Genomic DNA, 18,315 nt, shown 5'->3' with positions numbered 1-18,315 from the left:
TTTTCAATTTTCCATCACGGCTTCCCACTGGACGGATCACAATGCATTGGATTATACTTCATCAGGTGGATTTTGACATCTGTAATCTGGTGTATTTTTTCCCTCTCGAATTTTTCCCGAATGATAGACCTAGTTTAACAAGGATGGTTCGTTATTTTAAATTTTTAGTCATAATTTTTTTTTTTACCACAAGTCAACGTAGCAGACAACGCCGATGTTGGCAGCTGCTAACAGTGCATGGGTTAACCTTTACCTCTGGATGAAAACGTGGAGCGTTTTCTCAAGCCGGAAACTTTGCGAGGTAATTCAAGACCGACACTAAAGAAACAAATTTATCCTATGACACTCCGTGCAACTTTGGACGAAAACGAGTGACACTTTCTTCGGCATATTTCAGAAAAGATTCGTAACATTCCTCCTTGTGCGAACTGCCAGGACACAGATGCATCCTGTATTGTCCGTTTTTTGGATACAATAGCTGGTAAGGGATGGTTTAAAACGGCAGAGGTACAAGAAATATACGCAGATACATTAATTTGTCAATATTCTCATTTGTATGAACAAAAACTTTTAAACGTTCAAGACGCCACTGAGATTGTTACTTTTGTCGCGCGCGTAACCCAGCCCTTCTCGTGATAAACATCTGCATATAAAACTAAAATGTTCCACGCTCACGGTCAATCATAGTTCGCTTCTAAAATGCTTATGCTGTAACAGGCAGGGTGGTACGCATTTCTTCTAGGGCGGGGTAAAAGGCAAAGGTTCATAAAAATACTCGCACTGTTAGCTGATCACAAAAATGACAGATGACTACATAAAAAAAGCTTTCAAGGAAGGTGAAACTGTGCCACGACTTTAACACACCGCCGTGTGAGATTAAAATAAAACTCTGCTATTTTAGTCCACAAGCACAACTATTTAAAATTACAGGTAATGGTGTTTAATCCATTACCAGTACATGACCGAGCAAACGCACGGCTTCACATAGCAAATACAACGCCAGATCCATTCCTCTAAAGCACCAAATGTCATTAAGACTAAGTTCTCTCAAACACTATTTCACGCCCAGGTAATGAACTGAAGTGAGTAAAACTTGGAAATTTGAGTCACTTACTTGCATCAGAAGCCATGCTGTCGAGTTTTGCACGAAGATGAATGTCGTTCACTCAAAAGCAAAAACAGAAACACCTACAGAACCTTGAACAAAGCAAGAATGAAAACTACGTTGTACGACGATTCTCGATAAATGATGTCCCCTTGAAGAATTTGATGACAGCACGGCTTCAGAATAATTAATATCCTGTCACGCATCGCCGTAACACTCAGTCACAAAGACGTCTGTTCGCACAAGACTGCAATATCTGTGGACCACAAAATGAGCACTTTGACAGCTTTAGCACTGGAACTTAACCAATTCTCATCTCTTTGTTCCGGCCAGTGGTCCTAACTATCCAACAGAAAAAAGTCCCTTTTTGTTTAGGGTATGTGACAAACACAACTAACTTTTGGGGTGAGCAAATGTCTTCTCTCACCGCTCTATTAATTCTAACTCAAAAAACTTTATTGAGAACGTTAAAAGCTGGCCAAATTCCATTTCATTTCATTTCGGGCGAAAACGCCGTCAAATATATCGCCTTTTGCTTTCATCCAAAATTCAATTACCTATCCGCATATTGAGATTACATTTGGTAATTTTAACATGACCGGCAATTTTCTTCCTTTTACGGTATCTGGCCTCAAGGCTTCTTAGTCTATTGTTTATTATCTCTGATCATGCTACATTTTGCGGACGGAAAAAATACGAAGAATAAATTCTGAAAAGTTCCTAGCAATGCATCCAGGTACTTCTGGCCTAAAGACAGAGCTAGCATTTAACAAACATATTATAAAGTTGTATCTAGACCTGTTTTAAACACCAGTGAAACAGACGAAAACTATCGAAAGTGATCTTCTTTCAATCATTTAATTAAAACAACATTCCTTAAGTACTTTACATGATAAAAAACTAATTTCGCCTCTTGGCTTAAAAGACCTAGCTAAATTTAGACAAAAAAAAAACAAGTTTTGAACACTCGTTTTCTACACTACCATTAGAAAAACAAGATAACCATTAAAATAGTTTTTTGGTCACATAGTACACAATAAAAATAAATTTGCACAAAAAAGCTTGCTGCAGTTCAGTATTGAATCCATAGTAACTAACAAATTGTACGAAAAATGACAATTTGATACCTACATCCCAATATGCTAACATTTTGACTAAATAAAATATAAGCCGTTACAAACAGTATTTTTAAATATCAGCCTCCTCGGTGCGCAGACTCATAGCTTGACACGCAAGCTCCATAGCTTCAAAAGTCACGCAACATGTTATCACTTGGATCCTGGCAACAAAAGACATTAACAAATTGAGCTCAAAGAACATTACACCCACTAAAACGGAGAGAACTGACCAGGTCCGTAGTCCGTAGTCTTAAGTCGTAATTGGATAAATCACGGGCTTATTTCACTTCTTTAAGTGACAACTCCAGTTTCTACTAAGTTCATATCTGCAACCACCAGCCAGAATGGCTGGGTATCAATTATTTCCATCCACCGTACGTAGCCTCAACGGGAATACCCGTTCTTGTTAAAACCCTAGTAACTGTATGGTTTTCTCTTCACTTGAACAATTTTCCTCTAGACGCCAGTTGAACAAACAGGTTGCCCACTGCCCCCTGATCTCCCCCCCCCCCACCCACCCTGCGGATTGTACCCCTCTGGTCCAACGGCTTTGTCCCCCTTTGGAACAATGCCTCAAACGCCAGAATCATATCATGAATTGTCAAATTGTTTAAATCTCCAACTTGGGATGTGCCTGCTTTTTTTGTAAAGTAATTAAAATCTATTTTTATACAGATGACTTCAAATAATTCAAACCCCCACAAACTCTGGCCAGAGTCAAATGCAGGCAATTCTGAACTGTTTTACTTTTGTAAGCCACCATCTTCATTTCTTGCCCCTCTCTTAATTCCCGGGAAGAAGCATCTTGGCTGCTTGGTGAATTTTGGGAAGTCAACGGTTTTTCTATTCATTGCGTTGTATTAAAAAGTAGTAAAGTATAGCACTCCTGATGAATGTCTGTACTTACGTGTAACCTGTAACGAAAAAAAAACGCGCTGGAAAAAATGGCAAGAATGTGACACTACGTATAACATGTTATGCTTTTTTTGGTCTTTCACACATCTTCACTTTATGCTTCATCTTATTTCCATCTTGTTCTTGCTTCTCATTTAAGTTTTAGTTATTTGATGTATAAGAATATAAATTAAATCTAACCAGTGTCGACTCGTTGAATTGCAAAGCTGCTTTCTTCCTTGGCGGTGTCGCCGTTGCGTGTTGTTCTTGTCGGTTCTCTCATCTCCAATTTCGTTTTTCCTTCTTTGGTCTTGGTCAATGTCTCTTTCTTCGTGACCACTTCCCCTCCTTGACCCTGAACTTGAGTGTTTTCTGTTACTGTTACGGACATGAAGCTGTTGCTTGTACTGACAGCAGCGGAAGCGGGTGAAAGAAACGGAGATGATGCCGGCGGAACGGAGCCTTCCGTGCCTTGTATCCCAGCAGCGTGCATCGCTTTGACTCGGGCTAACAGCCCCACTCCTCCACCCCCGCTACTCTTCTTGTCAGAATCCGATCCCCGGCTTCCTAGAATGCGACTCAAAAAGTTCGTGCTTCGGATGGCCGTAATTGCTCGTTTCCATTTTCTTCTGGCGGTGAACGCCTTGAGGCGATCTGTCTTAAGTTTCTTGCCTTTGTCCTTCTTGATAGTAAACCAACGATGATTAAGACTCTGATCCACCGTTCCTCGTTTATTCGCTCTCAACACCAGAAGGCTGCTGATGAAGTCTTTGGCTTCTTCCGAAATTTCATCAAAAACAGGATCATCAAAATCCCAGTCTGCTAACTGGACGTTGGTCAAAGTCTCGGCGTCTGTATCTCCCATGAACGGCGATAGACCACTCAAAAGGATATAAGCGATGACACCGATTGACCAAAGGTCCGTGGCGGGGGTGATGCGTTCGTATTTGATGACCTCTGGGGCAACAAATTCAGGCGTTCCGAACATAACCTTTAGATTTTCCTTAGGGTTGTACTTCCTGGACAGGCCAAAGTCGATAAGCTTGATTTGTTTACTATCGGGTCGGATTAACATTATATTCTCGGGTTTAAGATCAAGATGCAGGACCTCGTTTTGATGCATGTGCTGAATGCCCTCCAATATCTGCTTCATGTAGTAAGAAACTTCAGTCTCCGAAATAAATTCGTCCTCGACGACCTTCTCGAAGAGTTCCCCACCACTCACTAGTTCCATGACCAAAATCATCTCGGTTGCCGTCTGAAAAAAGTCTTGAAGCCTCAACAAACGCTTATGCCGAACAGACTTCATTATCTCTACTTCATGTATAACGTCCTGTCGGTCTTTTGGCGTGGAGCATTTAATGAACTTTGCTGCGTACGCCTTCCCTGTTTTGTTATCTATACACTTGCAAACAACACCGAACCTTCCTTTTCCGAGCTCATCTTTAACAGTGTAGTACTTCGTTATCTTCTCTTCCTTCGCTGCGACTGCTTTTTCTTCGGTTTCCGAACCAGACAGCTCGGAGAGGTCGGACTCGCTCGCAGTATCGTCGTCTGTCGAAACAGTGTCGACGACGAGTCGAGCAGTACTCGACACCTTTCCGTGAGGGTTTTCGGCCACAACCGTGTATTCACCAGCATCAGCAGCGGTACCGTTAGTTATAATAAGCTTACAATTGTCGCTGTCGTCGTACAGAAACGTAAGTTGTTTGCTTTCTTTCAGGAGGCGGCCGTCTTTAAACCATTCTACTTCCGGCTCCGGGTTGCCGCTGACTTTGCACTCGAATCTGGCAGCGTTGTTTTCGCTGATCTCGCAATTGGTCAGGTGTTGAATGAAGACAGGAGGGCCTAGTGGCATACCATCTATACAGGAAACAAGACCAACGATTAACAATAACACACACAAGTGTACGTATGGAGAACGGAGAGTTCCATATGGGTTGTTAAAGAGTTCTACAGTTAGAGAGGCTCACATTGATTTTACAGATTCCACAGAGAGGAAGGCTTTTTAGCGGTTAGAAGAATCAAAAAGCAAGGCACAATTAAAGATTTGCATTATTCTCTTCAGCTCACTTTGCTTGTCACTTTCGAGGAAATTAAAAAAAATCTCCACGAGTCAACCTTTACAAATTTTGTAGCTCTGTATGCAGAGAATAGGAGGGAAAAAGAAGATAAACGACAGTCAGGTCTCCGATACCGATTTTTTTAAGAGGCCAAGCATGGTCTTTTACCAGAATGGCATGAATTGGAATAAACTTTAAAAAAACTGCAATTTAGTGTCAACCATAAACATTTGAAACCAACCGACAAAAAAGACTTTCAACGAATGTAACAACGAAAAAAAAATTACAAGGGAAAGAACAAAACGCTGGAGGAAACAAAATCCAAACGACTATGGCAAAGAGCTGTTTCCATTTTTTTTTGAAAGAGCAAAAGGACACCCCGTTTTAGTTAACTGACTTTTTAGCATGAAAGAGAGAAGAAACCAAGTTATATGGCATAAGCGCGTTAATAGTTTTTAAAATCATTGGCTGTGCTGTCCAGACTGAGAAGAGTCAAACTGTAGGCGGGAAACGAGCTCAATAAATGTTACCACCTAAGTCTCGAGTTTGAATCAAATTTGGTGCTTTGGACGAAAGAAGCAACCTGAATGATCACGTATTCGTTTTGTTGTGGAAAAAAATATATTCAGCGTAAGTTCCCAATGGCTGCAAACATCGTGACATTGGAACCACACGGTACGACATTTCACGGGAACACGTGAGCTCAACAAACTGACCTGGATAGTTTCGAAAGGAAAAAAACCACCAACCGCCAATTATGTTACACGGTAACACTACACAGGACATAATTGGATTGAATATTGATCGTCGCCCCTACTGAGAAGCAATGTCAGTTCAATCGAAAAAACTTTCTTTTAGTGCTTTAGTCGACTGGCCGGGAGAGCTGGATGCTGAAACAAAAGAAAGTGAAGGAACTTTGTTGTGTCTAAAAGCATTAAAAAAATTGAGAAAGAATTGCCAAAAGTGCGTGACTGCAATCCATCTGTCATCCACACGACAGTTGATTACGAGTTTATACATGTACAAGTTGGTTTGAGCCGACCTTATAATTACAGAGTAGACATCGCAAATTAAGTAGGATAGTATAGGTGGACTAAGACACGATACTAACTAAAAAAAAAAGACATCATAGTCTTTCACTTAAACCTTATCACTTTAAGACCAATAAAGAAATAAAGAACGCCTCTGTTTTGTCGAAAATGGAGAAGCATGTGCTAGATCAAAAAACCAAAACCAAACCGGAAAAACAGGACCAAGAGAGAATCCTGAAAACCAACAAAAATATTCTCTGAGTGGAAAAGCTATTAGTTATCAGGGGCGCCAGCAAAGTTAGGTCTTCTGTTTCTAACAGTTTTAATACCGACGGAACATAGTTCGGGAAAAATTCAGATAAAATCTGTTGACGAGAGCATTTCGCGAAAGCAATCCCGTTTCTGAATTCTTACAAAGATAGAATTAAGATGGCCAGTCAAGACGATTTTTTGTAAATGCTATGGGTAGAGGACCTACAAGGAATTGCACAACGATTACAGAAGATCAAAAAAATGCGAAACTAGAACTCGGTAACTTGACACAGGATACATTGTTTTGACTTCATTTCCTGACAAACATTTTTGACATTTGAAGCGAAAGGTCCAAAAATTATCTCGACGATCTTTGAATAATCGAAGACGAAAAATCACTCGCTTTTGACGAAAATGTACACGGAACTTTTAAATACCATAACGTTGAAATGTTACAAATGGAAATAATGACAAAAAACAAATTACATTTTCCCTTAAGTTTGCAAATGGAAAATTATTTGGTTTGCGCTATGAAAACCCACGGCGACCTTAACGAAATAGGTCACATTGTAGTTTTTGCTCTACAATTAACTTCATTCAGCAAACAAGGATTAAAAATGATGGTGTCGGCAACACATGAGAAAACGCAGGAGTATACGAAGCGATCTGTGGAATAACACTGTCAAGAATGCAATAGGACGCATTATTCCATTTCTCTAGAACAAAAAGCCAAGTTGAAAACATTGGACGCGAGGACGTAAATTACCTTAGCCAATCATTTCTGCTTACAAACCTGCTAACTTGCTTTTGAGATCTCTCCGGTTTGATGAAAGCCTTCTACTCATCAATCGAGTGAAATCCATTCTGATGTACTATCAACAGTGAAAAACAGTTCCAACGAGCTATAGTACGCTGCCAACCAAATCCAGTTCACAACTGCAGTGTCTGTTCTAATCCGACCGGCGAGAAATTGAAGGAGTGGAGAGCTCGTGGAGAGCTCGAGTCGCTTAAAAACATACAAGTGACATTTCTAGGGATGCAAAGCTCCCCTTATTACCTACTAAGAGAGACGGCTCCTATCAACCACTGACAGAAAAAGAGGTGTTGAAGGCTCGATGTATTGTATTCCAAAAATGCCTCAAACAATTCGCCTGCCTTATATTCAAATGTCACTCGATATTTGATACTCGCAAGAAAATACAAGCAACAAAAATAAGGTCACCACAAATGTTTCTTTTTTCAAGTCAAAGCACGCTTGTAAAGAAAACACGTTGGCGTTCGGTGCAATTTCAAGAATGCCCGGGGTAAAGGAACTTCTAAAAAACCAACCTTAAGTGGTTACAACCACTGGAATGAAAACAGAAAGAAGACGGCCGCAAAGTTTCTTGAATTTGCCTCTGGCTTGCCGCTTTTTTCTTAAGACAGAAAAAGAAAAGAGAAGAAGCGCCGGCGGGCAAATTAATTTCAGTTTGGGCAATAACTTGAAAGCCAGAGTACATCTATCTTTCTTTAAAATATAAAAGGTATTTTGAACAGTCATACAGTGTCACGTTTTGCGGTAGGCTCTACAAGGTATGCTACGACTTAATGACTGAACTTCCCGAGTTATGACATGGATCCGGGAATGCAATCTTCTTTAGACAATAACATATCATTCCATTTTGATGGTCTTGTGCTGATTTTGCGAAAGCATTTGCGATTACTTCCACAAACCAAGTGGGCCACATTAAAAGCACGTACCAACGGTGCTTGTCTGAACTATCTTTTAAATCTCTAAAACACTACTGAAAGTAATACAAGGATTAAAACTTCGTGATCTCTGTTATTCTGAGGTATCAAAACGGCCCCTCCAAATTCTGTAATTGGCCGAAGTGTTAGCAAAACGGATACGCCAGTTCGTGAATTTGCAATCTCGACAGGTAATGAAAGACCTAAAACTTCTTACATCCGTTTGAAAAACGACTGATTTAAGTAACAGCTTCCAAGTAGCTTTCATCATCCGTAGCTCGTCAGGGTTCCATTCTAAAAGGTTAACCGAAGCACTAAAAATAAATACTGTGGCCTTATTTTATGTGTCAATCGAAATTCGAGTTAAATTCAAATAGTCATGAGAGCTGTTGGCCAACAAGATATCGTGCTTTACAATTCAAATAAATTTGAGCCTCGGGTCTGTAGACGGAAAACTACTTTTCGAAATGAAGTGATTACCTCTCACAAGTGGTGGTGTTTATTATCCGGCACAAAAATAGCAACTCTTCAAACACTTTGGATAGAACTTTTGAGTGACGATTCACTCTGACCTCATTAGCTGGACGGCCAATTGCAAGGCATCCGCAAAGATAAGCGACCACTGCAAGTGACAGTGACATCTCAAGTAATAGTGTATGGCCTTGCTAAGAAACCAATCGACTTGAGCTCCCACGTATTACGAAGAATATAAAAACGGGAGGGGAAGACACAAAAGATGTTTGATTCAGTATCATGATCTCAATGCCTTTTCTCACAATCCTCAGCGTTAAAAGCATAGTGGAGATGCTGAGGTAAGAATGGTAATGATAATGATAATGGTAATGAATCTATATAGCGCGTTTTCTATTGACGCATTCAAATACGCTTTACAAGCAAGTGATCTATGGGAGAGATTGGACGTCAGCATATACAGGTGAAAGGAAATATTAAACAGCAGGCATAGAATGGTCGCAGTAACTACCCTGAATCTTCTTCAACCACTATCGGAACTATCACCTAAAACCTTCCACGATCCCTAAGCTTGTTTTATCTTTCAAGTTATTGCCTAAAAAAACAGTGACAGTTTGATTTAATTATGACGATGTGTTTCGTTTCTTGGCAAATAAAGGACGTTAGTCTATCAGCGATTCAAGAAGTTCTGACTGAACTCCAAAACTACCTCCATCAGTTGCAGCAAGAGACAAGACAGATAAATAAAGAAAGAAAATATATGTGTGAAGACAAAATGTGCTACGTTAGTTGTCATCAGGCTTGTTAAGAAGATGCGTTGGTGTGCAATTCAGCAGTCAAATCAGTTAAGGCCTTTCCTTGTTGGTACCAAGCGTGGTTAATAGAATGTTTTTGGAAGAAACCGATGCCTTGATAACTCCCTTTCATGAATTAAACAGACAGGCAATGGTTAGCTGCTCCTCGTTCCGCATGGTTAGTCTTGAAGTTGTTCAAAAATACACAAGAACATTCAGGCACTCGATTAGCTTGTTAGTCGTTTCAAAAGTGCACAAGGACTCGTGGACACGTATTTATGGCGTGGTTCAGGAGTGCTATACTTACGCGCTTCTACCCGCGACATCGGGCTTCTCCTGCCACTTAAGGCGGGACTTCTACGGGTTGCAAGATTCGGGCCTTGTCTTGCTGGCGCAAGGCTATCACCTGTAGTTTCCTCGGCTTCCTTGGGCGCTCCCTTGGTTTCGGGTTTAGGAGCTGCGACACCCTTAGGTGCCCCGCCCTTCCCAGCCATCAGACCACTTAAATTTCCCATCCGGCTAAGTGCGCGAAGAGCATTGGCCGTTCGCTGAAAAAAAAAGAAGAACACAAACGTCGTGTAAAGAGGTTTCTCGTTGAGTTTCTTGACGCTATTCAGAGCAATCTTTAATTTGGACAATCAAACAGGCCAATCAGATTACAATCGAAATACAACAAGCTGGAGCAAAGCAAGAAACACGCTTTTTATTGAGTCAAAGCTTCTTTGGGGTTGGTTTGTTTGGTCAAAAGTGGAAAACCACTCGATGAAGACTGGTACTGGAAAAATCAAATCAAGTCAGAAGTACAAGAATACTCACTGCCCAACGACGTCGTGCGATGAATTTCTTCAAGTTCTCCGTGCTGAGTTTCTGGGTTTTGATCGTCTCGATTTTCTGTTAAGCAAACAATGTCCAAGGTTAAACCGCTTGATCTCGTGTTATTTACGTCGCAATTGAGTATATTCTCAATGACCAATTCACTTTCGCAATCCATTTGATCCGTTAAAATCTTAGCACTAGACTTCCCGTCCACGAACCCTACCTCTTTTCAATGGTTTGCGGGTTCAAAGAGAGGAGAAGTTTGAATAGCAGAAAAAGGTGTTTATCTTGCGCGAAAGAAACGTCTCATGAAATTATACAAGAAACCCGTTATCACGTATACCGAAGTGATTTGATCGGTTATGCAAGGTAAAGCTTTTTGTAGCTTCTACAAAGAGCGCATTGCTATTATCCATTCCACCAATGTGTGGTCCAACCAGGTACGTGGAGGAGATCGGGGAAGTGAAACAAAGCTAATAGGTAATAAGGGGCTTCTTACCTTCAACCAATCATGGTTCATGCAACGGAAAACGTCATTTCGTTTTCTGAAAAACAAAGACCATGGTAAAAATGCATTTCCAAATCGTGACTCCTAGAACTGAACCATTGTGACGATAATGTCTTTAACTATAGAACTGGTGCCTGAAATCACATTCTGAGCTTTAAAATAAGTTAAAAAGTGGATAAGAAAATGGTCAGTTCTTTTTAGTGGCTATCTTTCAAGCTGTACAAGACGGGCAACCGCAACCATTTTTTTAAATGACGAAGCTCTGATGTGTGACCGTTTAGAAAGGAAACTACCGAGTTACTTTCCAGTGTAGCTGTTATGATTCTATACAAGGGCTGGCTACAGCTATTCTTCAGGTGAAATCCCGAAATGTGATAATTCCGCAAAAAGAAACGAACAGTATTTTTACCGTGTTTTCAACCTTACAAAATTTGTCTCAAACTTTCGTTAAGAAAGCAAGTATTGTAAGCCATTGGCGATTTTCAGTTTTGTTCACGGATTTAAGGGAGTTTTTGATTCTGGTGCCAATAACTGAACGAGCCTAACTTGTGTGGATCGCGGTTTGCTTGCGGCTTTTTTGCAGTCTTGTCGATGCTCCGTGACCCTTTTAGTGCCTTTTAATGCCTTACCCTACTTATTTCTAGCGTAAAAATAACGAAAACATCTTGTTCTGTCCAATGGTACCTTAGTTATGTAGTTATGTCCTTCACTCTATGTAAGCTCTTTCTGTTATGTATTTTTTTCTTGTTACGAGAGGGTTCAGGTCCTATAAGCCCATCATGGTTTCCTCGCCATGTGTCATTTCCTTTTTTATGCTGTACTATGTAGATATAATGTGGCTAAATAAATAACTGGAGTGAACTGTGTGCGTCTTCACAAAATCGCCAGTATGAACGGCAAGTGGCATTTCTTAATCATGAACACCAGTTTAACAGAAACCGATTTCTTACTCGGGGTTCCTTATGAGCAGTTCCTCGATGAATTTCTTGGACAACTCAGATACAACGTCAAAAGCCTCATCTTCAAAATCCCACTCGGCGTTGGACACATTTTGAATGGTCTCATTGTCATCATCTCCCATAAAAGGTGACAAACCACTCAGCCTTCAAAGACAAAAACCAAGAGAAATGACAGGAATGACATTTAAGACTGGCTATCGCCTAGTGAGAAAGAATGAAAGAACCTAAAATAGTTTCTACGGAAGTTAATCTTCACAACTTCGCGATGTTTACTTGATAAATGGGGGAAAAAACTTTCCAGACAATCTAGTCAGGTGACCTGGTGACGTAATTTCGAGGACTGGGAAGAAAAATGTTAACGCCGTATCCCAAAACCGCGCGCGGCCGTAGGTGTTGTTTTCCAAACTCCCTGCAGTATTGCCATCGCCAAAACTCAACAGATCATTACCACATTTCCAGTTACTGAATGAACAATTATATAGTCCCGACAAGATCTAACCTCGCTTCTGCCATGTTGAATTCGAGAATAAGGCCGCGCGCGGTTGTGGGATACGGCGTTAAAATTTTTCTCCCCAGTCCTCCGAATTACGTCACCAGATCACCTGGAGATATTTGCAGAGTTAAGTACCGCGAGTCCTTCATGCAGTCTCGCTTTACAGCGACTCTCTCCTCCCATGGTATTTTTCTGGGTCTCAATGCTGCGCCTTCTACTTCTCATTTCCCCCTTTTGACAGCACTTTCTTCCCTGTCGGGGGGGGGGGGGGGGTTAGATTCAAGAGCTTTCTTGCTTTTTTTTCTGATTTTACCTTTAGCTGAGTTTTCCTCCTAGTAATAACCAATAATAATTGCAACCGCGACAGTGAAAGGAAAGTTGAATCTTATCTTATAAGGCAAACAAAAAATTTAAACTCTGAAAGAGGGATACTTACAGCACATAAGCAATGACGCCGACACTCCTGCAAGGAGAAAAAATTGTTCAACTTGTATTGTCCTCATAAAATTTCTAAAAAGGATACATTCCTCATATTATGTATAAGATACATACTTTTGGATCAAAGAGAATCCAAAAGTATGTAGGGCAGGTGCAAGAGATAAGCCGCAAACAGAATCCATTTTGGCAGCTTCTGTTTATGCCCATTTTTATCGTCAATATCGCTATTTTAAATTGTAAAACAGTAGCCACATGCACGCCTTGCGTGCTAATTTTTTTTAGTCACACAGGCCCTTTACCGTCATTGGATACCGAGCGGGAAGTAATCTAATACAACAATAATTTAAATGAAGCTATGATCCTCGCAGTTGTGAACAAAAGTTTTAGCAATTACGTAGAGAAGGCTGAAAAATTCGGGACTTACACGGGGTTTGAACCCGTGACCTCGCGACGCAGGTGTGACGCTCTAACCAACTGAGCTATGAAGCCATTGATGTTGCTCGTATTCGCAGTTCATATGATTCATTTCACACATCATTTTGTTCATTGATTCATTCATCACGAGAACATTTGAACCCACAAATGACCAGTTCCCAACATCAGTGGCTTCATAGCCCGGTTGATTGGAGCGTCGCACCGGTGTCGCGAGGTCACGGATTCAAACCCCGTTAAAGTCCTGAAATTTTCAGGCTACTCTTCTACGCAATTGCTAAAATTGCGTTCACAACTGGGAGGATCATAGCTTCACTTGATTTCGTATCCGCAGTTTAATATGATTCATTTCATATATCATTTCGTTCTACAATAATTTAGTGAATAAAATGAAGAAATAAGCCACTTTCGACATATTAAAATTCAGCTTGAAAGAGAGGTTTAGAGGAAAAAGACAAAGGAAAGTGGACGATATGTAGATATTTTTCACGATAATTCCAACGTGTTTCTATTGTTTTTGTCCTCTCTGCGTCGCTATATCGAGCTGAATATTGATATTTCGAAAATGGCCTATTGAGAAGTGGCGATTTGTAACGTCGCTTTCCTCGGACTTAAACTTCTTACATTTCATATTTTAAGTCTTACTCACCACATGTCGCTGGCCAGACTGATCGCCTCGTAGCTTATGACTTCAGGGGCTGAGTACGAAAAAAACGTTTATTGAGATTTTGGTGACCTAACGCATGAAGACGAGTAGGAATGTATAATTTCATAAAGTATTTTCATAAAGTACAACAACAACAACAACTGTAAAGAATCCCAACTGGCCTGAGGCAATCAGTTGACCTTTTACAAGAGCAGCTGAGAAGTTGAACCAGGGGACTAACAGCATCAAATTCAACGAATTCTCAAAATGGGTCTATGATCTTGAACCCAGGATCTCCTGAACTCAAGGCAAGCGCCCAAATCACTGGGCCACAGTGCTTCCTGCTTACTTCGAACAAACAACAATTTCGCGCACAATACCAACAGTTAAATAACAAACAGTTGCGTTGATGGACAAAGTAAGATTTGCAGTATGCTTTATCCATTCCTCAATCATGAATCTTACCAACAAACTCCGGTGTACCGCAAGCCACTTTGTATGTCTTCCCTTCCTCTAAGACACGTGCCATTCCGAAGTCAATCAATTTAAGGTCTTCTTTACCATCGGGGCGAATCACACAAAGCACATTCTCAGGCTGCAATCAAAACAAGCAACCAAACGTCAAAATTAAAACCACTGTGAAGGGAACCAGTCGATTCCAAGATATGGATGCCTAATGATTAAGAGCGCAGTTTATAATCACATGTACAGAGAATACATTCAACGAAATCCGAACTTGGTATCGCCCAGCTCACTAGAACGAAAGTTCTGGGATTTTAATGATGTTGTCTGAATAACAAGAGGGACAATAGAAGACTCACGACTTAAAGCGCGTGCCCAAAGAACAATAAATAATGTTACACAGTCGGCAAGATGTCTCAGTAGAAAACCCATTAACTTACTTTAAGATCTAAATGTACAATTCTCTTCTTGTGCATGTGTTCCACTCCTTGGAGAATTTGCTTCATGTATCGCACAACTTCTTTCTCAGTTAAGTCGTCGTCACTGCAGACCTTTTCAAAAAGCTCACCGCCGGAAATTCTAGAAAATAATTAATAATAAGTCCGCATTTTGACGCCAATTCTCAACAGGTGAATACTTTAAGGTAGCTGGAATCAGTGTCACTACTTTTAAAGACCTTTCCATTAGAAGGGTTGTCACTACAACACTGTATCACGTAACAGCAATCATACGAAACACCAACTATTGCTTAAAAAAGGCGCCCACTAAGGTGACGTAATAGGTTACCATGGTAACATGAAAGCTCTCCAAAACCATCCTATATTTCGTCTTTACTTGCTTATATCTCAAATTTTGAACTCGGTGACCCCCATTTTTTATTATAGAATAGTAATTAGAAATTTGAGATAGAACTAACAGCAAAGGTTAAAAAAATTTTGGGGAGCCAATTCAGGGCTACCTAAAATTTTTCGAAAAATGAAGGGGGCATCTTGATATGCTGTAGAAGGTGTTGCAATTTCGGCTTATATGCTGAAGCCGCACCATTTCATCATACAGAACAAAACTCCATCTTGCCTCTCTGTTGGCAGACGAAGTACTATTTTGAAAAAAAAATTGACTATGGCACTGTTTTGTTAGTTTAAAATAATCACTCACAATTCAAGAATGATGATCATTTCTTTTGGACGTTCATATGCATCATGCAGGTAAATAAGCCTTTTGCTGTGCAGTTTATTCATGATCAACATTTCTGCCAGAACCTCTTCACGAGACTCCTTTGTTATCTTTAGAAACTTTGCAGCGTATTCGGTCCCAGTGCTCTTCTCTTTAACCTTCTTTACAACTCCGAACTTCCCCCTAAAACACAAAAACTTGTTAACACGGCGACATCAAACTTCTAAAAATCACTTATCCCTACATGCAAGTAACCGTCCCTGATTCTTAATAAAAATGCCCCGGCGGTTTTTGCTCTTTTCAATCGAAACTAGCAGCAACTCTGTCTCTTAACTTAGTACTACACCTCACAAGTATCAATTTTTTGTCACGACAAGGGACGATCAATTCTCAGCAACAAGCGGTAGACAACCTCATTGAAAGCACTAATATCGTTGTTCATGGTAGCCAAACCGCTATCATGGCTTTACTTCGTAGTCTTACCAATGCAAAGACATTTTTTTGGTCTTAAGAGAAAGGATTAATTTTGGTTAAAGTCAAAGGATCCTCAATAATTAACTTGAAATAAAAACAGGGCTTAGAAATCTCTCAATTCGGCAGTAAACTTACTTTCCCAGCTCCTTCAACGAAGTGTAGTTGTCGTCGAATTTCTTGTCTGTTGAAAGGAAGACGGGATCTCGAAGAGGAAGGTCAAGATCTTTGCTCTCTACTTCACTATCTCCAGACGAGCTTTCTTCTCGATTGTACAGAAATGAAAGGAGAAAAACATGTTATCAAGCGCGAAAATTGTGGTTACATACTTTAGACTAGCACGCGTAGTATGGCTAAGCCATCTTCCACAAATACATCACATACGACAAAAAGGACAAAACAAAATAATCAAAGTGGGGGTGTGGTGTCAAGTTCAAGTTTCAAGTTTATTGCCATTAATAATAAGATTTAGTGAAAGTACTAGTCGAGGCGGATCCTGTATTGAGCGGCCACCCTATTATTATTACAGCCACCCTATAATAATAATAATAATAATAATAATAATAATAATAATAATAATAATAATAATAATAATAATAACTTTATTAATGTGTCCATGTATTTAGTTATTACAACCTATTGCGGACACAACAGAATAAGAAAAATATACAAATAAAAGATTAAATAATATATACAATTGTGAAATATATATGTCAAATGAACCCTCTATTAAGTTTTCAAAGTCCCAAAACTGTTACTGTAATTTTTGATCCCGATTAAGCGGTCACCTCTTTTAAAGCGGTCGAGGTCACCATTTGGAAGTCACAACGGGACTTTTTCTATTGTCTTGACCTGTATTTAACGGTCACACGATGTCAATTACTTGTTCTTACAGTTTCAACCAATGTAACACACGAGGTACAACAATTGATTTCCTTGTTTATTTTCACAAATCATTAAAACGCCAGGGGTCGGTTGCTCGAAGCCTGGGTAGCCGCTGACCGTTGGTTAAGAGGTATCAAAACCATGGCACGTTTCCATGGCATTTAACGCTGGTTAGCACTAACCATGCTTCGAGCAACCATCTTGCCCTGATTACCCATGATGCACTTAATAGCTTGAACTCGTCTATTTAAGCAATAGAGGACGTTTTCCGTGTTTCCATAGACCTTATTCATAAATGGCGGTCACATTTATAATTCTTTTGTCCACGTGCAAATTAGCCTACCAAGCCTCATTTTAAAGCAAGAATTCTTTTCAATTCACTGTATGGTATGGAGGCTTGGTAGGCTAATTTGCACTTCGACAAAAGAATTATAAATTGACCGCCATTTATGAATAAGGTCTATAGCCTAATCTAAACACGAGGGGGAGTTGGGAGAATTGGAGACAGTTATGCGTCTCGGGTTTGCATAACTGTCGAGAATTCTCCCAACTTTCCCGAGTGTTAAGATGAGGCTATGGAAACATGGAAAAAAAGTCCTCTGTTGCTTTTATAAAATATTTCTCAAAGATAATTCGCGAAATGAACGAAACAAATGAAGGAAAATTTTTGATTGAAACAGATTTTCTTGATACACGCTCATATTTCCTACCAGCCAATCAAAACGCACGTCTGACAGCATACAACCAATCAAAATTCGTGATGTCAGAGCAGTGTTTCCATACTCTCACCTAAACACAGCTATTGACCAACGAGAGTGCGCGTACTATCCTAATTATTTTATAACATTTGGGAGATATCAACAAATCATCATATTGATTCAGAATATCTAAGAGGGCCGTGTACAAATTTGCGTCATGAAGAGGGTATCTCACTCCACACCATTTGCACCTACTCGCAAAAAGGCTTTGTATTGTATTTCTACCGGAGATTTCTTTATGTAACAATTGAAAGAGGAGGTGAAGGGCTACAGGTGGCGTGTACGCTACACAGGTTGCAGCAAAGTCCTTTGAAATACGAAATGCAATCTTAAACTGAACAGTGGAATTAAAGATATATTCGCCATATCTTTAATTCAAGAAGTTTGAAACAAAGTTTACCATGATATAGTGTACTTTTCTCTCTGAGGAAAGGCTCACGCTCCAAACTTAAGCTTTTTGATCTCCTCTTATCTCAGTCTTTTCTACTCACCCACTGCCAGGTTCTAATGTTCGTTTCCAAGGATTTGATGACTTACCTTGGGAGGCAACGTCCACGGCTTTTTTATCAGAGGCGTCTTCATCTGAAACAATAAAAAGTCAAAACTACAGTCACAAGGTAATAAACGGTGCTTTCTGCGAAGGATGATTATTTCAGGGACACCATAAAAACACCCAGATTTCAAGTCGAAAAAAAAACTACAAGATGAACGCCCGTTACATGAGCAGGATCAGTAAAGTGATTGAGAGATGGCATTTTTCGAAGTTATATTGGTAGTAATTGTCGTACATTTTCTCATTATGGACATTGTTAAATAGG

The 18,315-nt window shown here is 40.0% G+C and overlaps 2 protein-coding genes across 2 annotated transcripts in view; both read right to left on the bottom strand.

Moving 5' to 3' along the window:
- The window catches only part of LOC138049191 (death-associated protein kinase 2-like), a 13,451-nt gene extending 11,640 nt beyond the window's left edge, over positions 1-1,811 (bottom strand). Inside the window, exon 1 of the mRNA XM_068895366.1 lies at positions 1,115-1,811. Coding sequence (XP_068751467.1) covers positions 1,115-1,130 — 16 coding nt within the window. The 5' untranslated portion in view covers positions 1,131-1,811. The remainder of the gene's footprint in view (positions 1-1,114) is intronic.
- A 136-nt stretch (positions 1,812-1,947) lies between these two features.
- The window catches only part of LOC138049179 (muscle M-line assembly protein unc-89-like), a 139,236-nt gene continuing 122,868 nt past the window's right edge, over positions 1,948-18,315 (bottom strand). The window contains 13 exon segments of the mRNA XM_068895353.1: positions 1,948-2,384; positions 3,319-4,980; positions 9,764-10,004; positions 10,273-10,347; positions 10,772-10,817; positions 11,731-11,883; positions 12,669-12,695; positions 13,752-13,800; positions 14,214-14,343; positions 14,651-14,789; positions 15,366-15,566; positions 15,993-16,119; positions 18,035-18,079. Of these exon segments, the coding sequence (XP_068751454.1) occupies positions 2,374-2,384; positions 3,319-4,980; positions 9,764-10,004; positions 10,273-10,347; positions 10,772-10,817; positions 11,731-11,883; positions 12,669-12,695; positions 13,752-13,800; positions 14,214-14,343; positions 14,651-14,789; positions 15,366-15,566; positions 15,993-16,119; positions 18,035-18,079 (2,906 nt within the window). The 3' untranslated portion in view covers positions 1,948-2,373.

Source organism: Montipora capricornis, chromosome 5, assembly GCF_036669925.1.
Source record: "Montipora capricornis isolate CH-2021 chromosome 5, ASM3666992v2, whole genome shotgun sequence".
Classification (NCBI taxonomy): Eukaryota; Metazoa; Cnidaria; class Anthozoa; order Scleractinia; family Acroporidae; genus Montipora; species Montipora capricornis.
The sequence above is the reverse complement of the archived record's forward strand: the minus strand, read 5'-3'. Positions and strand labels throughout refer to the sequence as shown.